General features: G+C 38.0%; 2 protein-coding genes across 2 annotated transcripts; one reads left to right on the top strand and one right to left on the bottom strand.

Moving 5' to 3' along the window:
- Positions 1-1,016: 1,016 nt before the first annotated feature.
- Positions 1,017-7,015, bottom strand: LOC5522356 (ficolin-2). The gene is made up of 3 exons (XM_001641918.3): positions 6,608-7,015; positions 2,101-2,485; positions 1,017-1,945 (listed from the first exon to the last, which is right to left on the bottom strand). The coding sequence occupies exons 1-3, from the start codon at positions 6,950-6,952 to the stop codon at positions 1,701-1,703; spliced, it is 975 nt and encodes a 324-aa protein (XP_001641968.2). The 5' UTR covers positions 6,953-7,015; the 3' UTR covers positions 1,017-1,700.
- Positions 7,016-7,343: 328 nt separating this feature from the next.
- On the top strand, positions 7,344-9,185 carry LOC5522355 (ryncolin-1). The gene is made up of 3 exons (XM_048723077.1): positions 7,344-7,394; positions 8,096-8,441; positions 8,929-9,185. Exons 1-3 carry the CDS (start codon positions 7,344-7,346, stop codon positions 9,183-9,185), a joined length of 654 nt encoding a protein of 217 aa, XP_048579034.1.
- The last annotated feature ends 743 nt before the right edge of the window (positions 9,186-9,928 follow it).

The raw sequence follows: 9,928 nt of genomic DNA on the forward strand, positions 1-9,928 counted from the left end.
TAATTCAAGCAAGTGCCTGAGATAATTTCTATTAATTATCGTTAATAAGGTATTTAAACTTCGATAGTGGATCTTATTTTGAATTTTTCAATTAAACCTATGTTTATTTTGTAAACAATGATAAACGAGTGGTAGATCGATGTTCTTTAAGTTTTTTAGAAACTACAAGCAAGGCCAACTGACTTATTTAAGATTATATTTTTCTCAATGCTTTACTAGACTAGTACGATAAAACGCAACATTGGTCAATTATCAACTTAAGTCCAAAATGAGCTAATGATTTTTTTTTAAAAATCATGGGGCCGCGTTGTTTAGCAAATTTTTACCAATCGGGCCCTAAAAAGCATCGGAGTTGCCAAATAAACTCATACTTACCTGACGCGGGAGGTTTATCGTGACCAACGCGGTCCTCTTAGGGTGAGGCCATCTTATAAATCAAGAGAACAAAAAACACCGAAATCGAGCTAAGGGGGTAAGCATCGGCTTCTCCCACATTAATTTTGACGATTAATTTGTGACATTTCGCAGCTAATTTCTAGCATTTTTTTAGCGAAATTATGTATTTTCGACTTGACTGACAGTGTACGGTAATTGGTTGATTTCGTCGGATTTAGTGGATTAATGACTTAAATTAAAATATTGCAATGAAGTTTAATAATGAATATGTTTGTTGTGCGTGTTTTGTTCATTTGTATGCAAAAGAAGCCACAAAAATATAATTTTATATCTAGAGTAATTTGAGTGCATCTGATTAGTTTACCTTGTGTCTCCCATAAACAACGTGAAACGCTAAGTACGTTAGGGAGGTTTTTAAAGAAGTTTCGGTTTAACGCTGTTAAACGCACCTAAATATGCATCAAGCGTTACGTACAAATATATTGCTTGATAAAAGACGATATTACCATTTTTTAAACTAATTGTTAACCTTTTTCCCCTATTTAAAACCCAGGTAACCCCACCCCACCCCCTAACTAAACACCACCGTCCTCCCCCCTCCCCCCCTGGGTTAAGGATGGGACCACTCCGCCGCCGCTGATGTGAGTGAAAAACAATGAAACTAGAGTAAAATGTAGGGTTTTGATACTTAAACATGCCATGACGGATTTAGAATAATTCAAAAAAAAGATAGTCGAATTATAAAAATTGCAAAAACGTTTTTAAGTTCTTTTAAGTGCTCCTAGAAGGTCGAAGCTATCCCATTTTGATATTAAAAAGAGTTGACCAATTGTCCATGGATCCGTCACCGCAGTAAGCTTGTGCGACGTGTGTGTCGTTCGTCATGTTTGAGCTTAATTAAATTCGCAAATGCCCCTTTCAAACAACCATGATAGAAAATATTATATTCTATGATTGTTGATAATAGCGTGTACCTACTATGATATTAACTATTACCGACTTTCACGCTAAAACTGGAAACGATATTTGGTGATTTTTTTGTCGTTTGAACGTGAGCATGCAACTGGATGGTAAGCAACGGTGTTGAAAAGGCGGTCATGCGTACAAATACAAAAAAGCACTTTGCTTTTAAAAGCGCTAGGCTGCACAAATTAAAGCATTGATACAAAATGATCGCATGATCGCCAATAGGCCATTCCATCTATAAGCATGCGGCGCGCACTCGACATGGAAACCTACCTCAACTACCGCGCGCACTTTGTTAGGCGCGCGCTGCATTCTGGTAGATGAGGTAGGTTTGTCTCTTAGTAAGGTCTAATTTTGATTTCTGCCTTTCTTAGTGCCTTATACTGGCGCCAAGCTTCCCAGGTGATCCCGTGTTCAGAAATGGTCCATTTGCCGTTTAGATTACTATTATAACAGTTATCGTACCACCAAGCACCTTCATAGCGCTCAGCACAATTGCCATAAGTATTATCATTGTCGTTGTCGCGATCCCGCGTTGTAAAAGGAAAGCCCCTGTGACTCGAAAAGCTGTCGCCCGCGGTGCCTGGAAATAAAACCATATCAATCAGTTGTTTTGAGTAAGGCCCCTCCTCCCTCCTTCCCTCTATGCCATTGGAATACAAGGGTGCGAATGCTATGTAATAAAGCTTCATTTACCATTAAAACGTATTAGTACTGTAACAAAATCATCGCTCTTACCTGAGTATGTACCAACTGAAACAAGTTTGTACTTTGTCGTCTCATCACCAACCCTAAAGTCATCGTACTCGGCGTATCTTGTGTTGCCCTCGAAGTCCTCCAAGTCAAAGCGCACACGGTACCCCCTCTGTGACGTCATCGCGTGGATATTATCCAGCCCCAGCCAGAACTCTCCATTCTTGTCACCAAACCCCATCTTGTACTCGTCCCATGAACGGTAGAAATCCACCGAGCCGTCCATGCGCTTCTGGATAACAGTCCAGCCCCCTCCGCTAGTGCTCAGGTCGCAGTAGACGTCGAGTCGCCGAGAGGGAGTGAGGGCGATTTTGTAGATGCCACTGATGTAAGCACCGTTTGCTGACTGGATCTCAGCGCATGATGGAAGCTTTTGAAGTAGAGACATAAAATGAGTTTAATCAGGGTAAGAACGACAGAGCAAAAAAATGGCAAGTTTTGCCAAAATAAGGTTATGTTATGTTAACCAACATATCAAAAAGTATTTTTTTTATGGATTCGTCTTCAAGAAATGAGGCTTGAAGTGCAATTTTTAAATGTTCAAAGTATGAATTATCCTCGTTTTTAGGGAGAAATCGGGCTCTGATCAGAAATAAAGGCAATTTTGCTCGCAAATATCCAAATTTCATATCTTCTAAATTTCTTTAAAATTTGTAATTAAGCTTTTGGTCAGAGGAACTCCTTGTATGCGGAATCTTGAGCTTATATAATAAGAATTGGAAAATTAAACGCGATCTCGCAGTCTCGGATTATTTTAACGATCTGTTAGCGATCAGTTTTATGTTGTTACCATACTACGGGTTTCCTCTTCTTTTTCGAGTCTCGAGTCCTAAGCCTATACGCTCAAAACAGAAATTCTAGTTACTGTAGCAAGAATTTTTTAAATTCTTTTTTCAAGTAATGTTTATGACATACCTCGAGCAGGTTATCAGACCTGAAAGCTTATGCTCGGGGTTTAAGAGACCGGAAAAGCTCGGGCTCGGGTTCCGAAATTTGACAAAAGTCTCTGGCTTGGATTCTGAAACGCGGGTCTCGGCGCCTCGGCAAGTATCGGATTTACCCACTGCAACCCCTACGGATCTAGTGACCTATTACCAGAGCTAACGTTGCCTATTTGGATTTAATGGATCCGTGGTCAGTAAATTACTACTCTGGACCCAACCCTCCGTTTTTTTTTTCTAGACACGCCCTGTGACGGACCTCAATTAAGCGGAATCTCTTCGTGCAACCAATACTTAAAGTTCTTGCCAGTAATTTTTTTTATACTATCTCTATTAGTACGATGACGTCAAGCATACGAGATCACCGATTTTGACACGAATTTAAAAAATATAAGGATTTGGCTTCACTTCAGTCATATAGTACGTTTTTATCTAAATGTAAATAACACAAGCAAGGGTGTCCGTTATAGGGAGGTTCCACTGTATCTAACTATAAATAAGACAATCAAGGAAGTCCGTTATAGGGAGGTTCCACTGTATCTAACTATAAATAAGACAATCAAGGAAGTCCGTTATATAGAGGTCCCACTGTATGTAACTGTAAATAAGACAATCAAGGGTGTCCGATATATAGAGGTCCCACTGTATCTAACTGAAGCAAGGGTGTCCGTTATAGGGAAGTTCCACTGTATCTAACTGTAAATAAGACAAGCAAGGGTGTCCGTTATAAAGAGGTCCTACTGTAAATAACTGTAAATAAGACAATCAAGGGTGTCCGTTATATAGAGGTCCCACTGTATCTAACTGAAGCAAGGGTGTCCGTTATAGGGAAGTTCCACTGTATCTAACTGTAAATAAGACAAGCAAGGGTGTCCGTTATAAAGAGGTCCTACTGTAAATAACTGTAAATAAGACAATCAATGGTGTCCGTTATATAGAGGTCCCACTGTATCTAACTGAAGCAAGGGTGTCCGTTATAGGGAAGTTCCACTGTATCTAACTGTAAGTAAGACAATCAAGGGTGTCCGTTATAGGGAAGTTCCACTGTATCTAACTGTAAATAAGACAAGCAAGGGTGTCCGTTATAAAGAGGTCCCACTGTAAATAACTGTAAATAAGACAAGCAAGGGTGTTCATTATATAGTGGTTCCACTGTATCTAACTGTAAATAAGACAAGCAAGGGTGTCCATTATATAGAGGTTCCACTGTATGTAACTGTAAATAAGACAAGTAAGGGTGTCCGTTATATAGAGGTTCCACTGTATCTAACTGTAAATAAGACAAGCAAGGGTGTCCATTATATAGTGGTTCCACTGTATGTAACTGTAAATAAGACAATCAAGGGTGTCCATTATATAGAGGTTCCACTGTATGTAACTGTAAATAAGACAAGCAAGGGTGTCCGTTATAGAGAGGTTCCATTGTATGTAACTGTAAATAAGACAGGCAAGGGTGTCCATTATATAGAGGTTCCACTGTATGTAACTGTAAATAAGACAAGCAAGGGTGTCCATTATATAGAGGTTCCACTGTATGTAACTGTAAATAACACAATCAAGGGTGTCCATTATATAGAGGTTCCACTGTATGTAACTGTAAATAAGACAAGCAAGGGTGTCCATTATATAGAGGTTCCACTGTTAATAACTGTAAATAAGACAAGCAACGGTGTCCGTTATATAGTGGTTCCACTGTATGTAACTTTAAATAAGACAATCAAGGGTGTCCATTATATAGAGGTTCCACTGTTAATAACTGTAAATAAGACAATCAAGGGTGTCCATTATATGGAGGTTCCACTGTATCTAACTGTAAATAAGACAAGCAAGGGTGTCCATTATATAGAGGTTCCACTGTATGTAACTGTAAATAAGACAAGCAAGGGTGTCCATTATATAGAGGTTCTACTGTATGTAACTGTAAATAAGACAATCAACGGTGTCCATTATATAGTGGTTCCACTGTATGTAACTGTAAATAAGACAAGCAAGTGTGTCCATTATATAGTGGTTCCAAACTGTAAATAAGACAAGTAAGGGTGTCCGTTATATAGAGGTTCCACTGTATCTAACTATAAATAAGACAATCAAGGGTGTCCATTATATAGAGGTTCCACTGTATGTAACTGTAAATAAGACAAGCAAGGGTGTTCATTATATAGTGGTTCCACTGTATGTAACTGTAAATAAGACAAGCAACGGTGTTCATTATATAGAGGTTCCACTGTATGTAACTGTAAATAACACAATCAAGGGTGTCCATTATATAGAGGTTCCACTGTATGTAATTGTAAATAAGACAATCAAGGGTGTCCGTTATATAGAGGTTCCACTGTGTCTAGCTATAAATAAGACAAGCAAGGGTGTTCGTTATAGGGAGGTTCCACTGTATTTAACTGTAAATAAGACAAGCAAGGGTGTCCATTATATAGAGGTTCCACTGTATGTAACTGTAAATAAGACAAGCAAGGGTGTCCATTATATAGAGGTTCTACTGTATGTAACAAATAAGACAATCAACGGTGTCCATTATATAGTGGTTCCATAAAAATCCCTTGCCTAGCTTGCGCGCCAGATCTTGAGGTTCCGGAGTAGGGGATTAACCTATTTTATATCTGATGTCTTCGTATGGTATGAAGTTAAAGTAAAAAAAAATAAAAATAAAAATAAAAAATTATTTCCCTGATATTCTAACTATATCTTCGTTGTACTTATTTGCGCAGTGATTCAATAAAACAAATAGTGGTGTAGCGTTATAAGCGTAGAATGTGGAGCTGTCAGGAGCATTTCACGAAAAGATGTTGTTAGATGCATGTTAGAATAGTGTAAAAACTGTTTAAATAATAAATGATGTATTTTATTTTGACAAGGGATATTCTTAATCTTAATACACAAGGCCAAATAAACTATAAACAAAGCAACTTTTACTCCCGAAAACTCGACACCTCAGTAATTTCGTGTAACTTCTCTTGCTAACTCAATACAAAATGGATTTGTTTTATATTTGTTAAAAAAGTCCTAATAACGGCAACGCCAGAAAATCAAATTTTTGAAAACTTTGATCTCCCGCTAGCTCAAAGTAATTTTTGCTCCCCCTGAAATTAATCAAGTTGAAGTTATCTAAGGAAGTTTGAATTATCTTAGGTAAAATCATTAGAAAATCAAATGTTAAATAACATCTATTATCTAAGGAAGTTTGAATTCTCTTAGGAAAAATCATTAGAAAATCAAATGTAAAATAACATTTGATGTTAGAAAATCATTAGAAAATCAAAAGTTAAATAACATTTGATGTTATTTAACATTTGATTTTCTAATGATTTTACCTAAGATAATTCAAACTTCCTTAGATAACTTCAACTTGAGTGATTTCTTGGCTTTTGGAACTTGTTTTTATTTATAATTGGACAGTGAAATAATTTATATGACCATAGTCTCGCAAAATGGTCTGTTTTAGATATTGAAAAACTCCCGAGTTATTAAAAGTTACTTTTCGAGTTATTGAGAGTTAAGTTAAAAAATATATAAAGATATAAGGTAGTGGGACTTACAAGATGGCCATCGAGACTGATAATGTCGACGTGAGAATCTTCCACCAAGTAGTTCCCCTCTTTGCCTTTTTCTACGTCGTCCGTGAGTAACTCACAAAGGTGCTTGCCATCGGAACCCTTATCTTTGTAGAAATTGACGGATGCGCAGAGCCCCTCCGTACGGGAACATTCCCGAGTACACGCGAAGTCGTCCAAAACTCGTACGGACTTCAACAATTTGGCGAGGGATCGTTTACCGTGTTCGGTCATGAAATAGTTTGCACATCTACCATTGTTGCACTGAGAACAGGCAAAAGAAACAAGAAAAAGAAAGCAAATAGCTTTGGTTATCGCCAGCAATCGCATTTCGGCCCTTTTGCATTCGACTTTTCGATCTTTCTTGCGCCCAAAGAGAGCAAAAAACTTGGTTCAAATGTGATTTCAACTGTATCATTACTTATTAATAAACATGTACAAATAAGCCAAGTTTTTGGTTGAAACACAGTAAAACAGCGTGCGTTCTTGTCAAAACTGGAGTGATTCGTCAACAGCGCGCTCAACGATTTGTTAAAATTGAAAACTTTCACAATAATTCTTATCTTATTTTTCACTTTATCTTTTTAAAGTTTTGATGTTTTTTTTTTATCGGAAAAGGTTTTGAGTATTGTATAGTATTTATCGTGTAAGGAAATACTAGTTTTCGTGGATTTTTACTTTTTATGTAATTGCACTTTACAACTTGCTATCCTGGTTTTACATGAGAATTACACTCTGCTCTCAGCCAATCAGAATCGAAAAATCTGTGAATGTATATTATTAAATACTAAATAGATCTACTACGAGAATGAGTTTTCTTTGTCAAAAAATTGAAAATAATAATAGAATATTCATAACCTCAATAAACACAAATATACGCAAACTATAAATGAGCTCTCGAAACTCTGATAATACAGGCCCGTAGCCAATTCATAGATCCGTATTTTGAAAGAAAGTTAGATAAAAATGAAATAAAAGTGAACAAGTGAACAAGTGAATAGATGAATAAGGAATAAATGAATGAATAAATGAATGAATGAATGAATGAATAAATGAATGAATAAATAAATGAATAAATAAAATAAACGAAATAAATCAACGTTTTTAAGTAAGTAAATAAGTACCTCGTGGTTAAACCAACCTTTTTGTTTTAAAATGGTGGCTTTAACCAGCCTTTTTCAAAATGGCGGCTTTTTACCGGCGAATTTTTACATTTTGGCGAATGCTAAAAAGAAAACTAGCCTAAAGCTAAGGCTAAAATAATCCTTATGACTCCATCATTATAAAAAAAACTGTCATCTTTTAGTTTTATTGCCGTACACTTGTTAAAAACAACAACTGAAGTCAGCCTTTCGAACGATTCAACACTACGATAGTGTTTGTTTTCTCCAGAGCACGCGCATGCTCATACGTTATTCAGCACTGTCGTTGTAGGGTTGGTTAATCATACTTTCTATTTTCTAACCCGTGTAGCTTCAGAGGTTAGCGTCTTGTGCAGAGCTCCAATCATTCCACGGCGTATGCTCGGACGGCATCTACACCATCGCCCTCACTCCCTCTCGGCAACTCGACGTCTTCTGCGACCTGGGAACTAGCGGAGGAGGCTGGACTGTCATTCAGAGGCGCATGGAACGCTCGGTAGATTTCTACCGAGGCTGGGACGAGTACAAGTGGGGGTTTGGTGACAAGAACGGAGAGTTCTGGCTGGGGTTGGAAAATATCCACGTTATGACATCACAGAAGCGGTACCGTCTGCGCTTTGACATGGAGGACTTCGAAGGCAACACCTGCTACGCTGAGTACGATGGCTTTAAAGTTGGTGAGGTGGCTAACTACAAGCTGGTTGCTCTTGGGGCTCGATACTCCCTATAGACACTGGTAAAAACAAACAGACAGAAGGCAGGCAAGCTGGAAAATGAACCACGGGCGGTAAGATAGCTTTTTGGTGGTTATATAATGGTTTGTGGTAGGCATTTATCACCCCATCACCCGTGTGAATGAAAGATTGCAGTTACTAGGTAGCCTTCTGCCTTCTTTGGTCTCATATTATATTTTTATAATTGTTCTTTTTCGTGATTTATGTGTACGTTTTTTTAGTTTTTAGGATGTATATTTATTGAAATTATAAAACATAGAAAACCTCATTTAAACATAATCGAAGATAATGGCAAGAAAAAGTATAACAACAGAAACAATTGGGCTAAATGTAATACAATCATTTCATCTAGTCTGAGCTTGAAAATTGATACGCCATGAATGTTTTATGAAGTTTAATGAGGTATATATGAAAAAAAAAACTTCTTCAGGTGATGCAGAAAACAGCTTTGGCAACGTAGGACGAGAATTCACCACCAAAGACCGTGACCACGATGCAATTCCAAACGGCAACTGTGCGTATTTATACAAGGGCGCGTGGTGGCACAACAGTTGTCATGCGACCAACTCTAACGGCCTCTACCTTAAAGGCGAAAACAACCAGCGTGCACAGGGTGTGATTTGGATGACTTGGAAAGGTTGGAATTACTCACTCAAGCGAATTGAAATGAAAGTAAAGCCAATTTGAATAAGCCATGATTAATGATCCCCGGTGGATGGGGTGGGGGAGGGGGGGGTAGACTCATAAAAACAGACACATATCAAACATATCCCCCACGGATAGTGTCCTTCGTATGCATTGCCTTATATGAGCATGGATGCCCATATTTAGAAGAGCTAAAGTTTTCCCGCTCCCTGATCTTCAGAAAACATGCTGAAAAATGCTGATTCCTTGCAATTTGAGACTCGAGGCAAAAATGTGTCAAAAAAACTTTATCGCTTGGTCAAATCTTTATCACACAAGTCTTGAAAAGCCCTTAGACCCAGGCCTCCAAGAGATTGGCCGAGCGAGATTTAAGGTCACCCAAATATTGATATGGAAAAATTTGTTTCAACTGGTAGCATTTTGACTGAGGTCACCAGCAATTCTTACCAATAAGATATAGCTTAGTAGCTGAGTGTGGTCGAAGTTATTTTTATCCCTAAGAAATAGCACTAGGAAATATTCCAAGTTTTCCATTTTTTTTTCCGATACTTGAGACACCACCATTTGGCACATCTCTTTGCTGGACACTTTTGAGTACAGCTGTCTTCGAATCTGTGGTTGTTATTAGATAGGATGAGATTCCCTAAGGGATAGAAGAATCGTATAATCTTTGAACATTCCCGTAGAAGTTAGGACGATTGCCCCTGTCTACTTTTATGGAGACCCCCCCCCCCCCGCCCCCCCCCCCCCCGCCCCCTCAACGAATTAATGACTAACGGATCAAT

This window comes from Nematostella vectensis, chromosome 15, assembly GCF_932526225.1.
Source record: "Nematostella vectensis chromosome 15, jaNemVect1.1, whole genome shotgun sequence".
Lineage (NCBI taxonomy): Eukaryota > Metazoa > Cnidaria > Anthozoa > Actiniaria > Edwardsiidae > Nematostella > Nematostella vectensis.

Bases quoted from the DNA above. Each gene is read 5' to 3' on its own strand.
- LOC5522356 (XM_001641918.3), bottom strand. From the start codon at position 6,952: ATGCGATTGCTGGCGATAACCAAAGCTATTTGCTTTCTTTTTCTTGTT. The intron at 2,486-6,607 runs GTAAGTCCCACT...CTACTTCAAAAG, and splicing joins TCAGTCTCGATGGCCATCTT to CTTCCATCATGCGCTGAGAT. The intron at 1,946-2,100 runs GTAAGAGCGATG...TTTTATTTCCAG, and splicing joins TTCAGTTGGTACATACTCAG to GCACCGCGGGCGACAGCTTT.
- LOC5522355 (XM_048723077.1), top strand. From the start codon at position 7,344: ATGAGAATTACACTCTGCTCTCAGCCAATCAGAATCGAAAAATCTGTG. The intron at 7,395-8,095 runs GTATATTATTAA...TAACCCGTGTAG, and splicing joins GAATCGAAAAATCTGTGAAT to CTTCAGAGGTTAGCGTCTTG. The intron at 8,442-8,928 runs GTGAGGTGGCTA...AAACTTCTTCAG, and splicing joins GTACGATGGCTTTAAAGTTG to GTGATGCAGAAAACAGCTTT.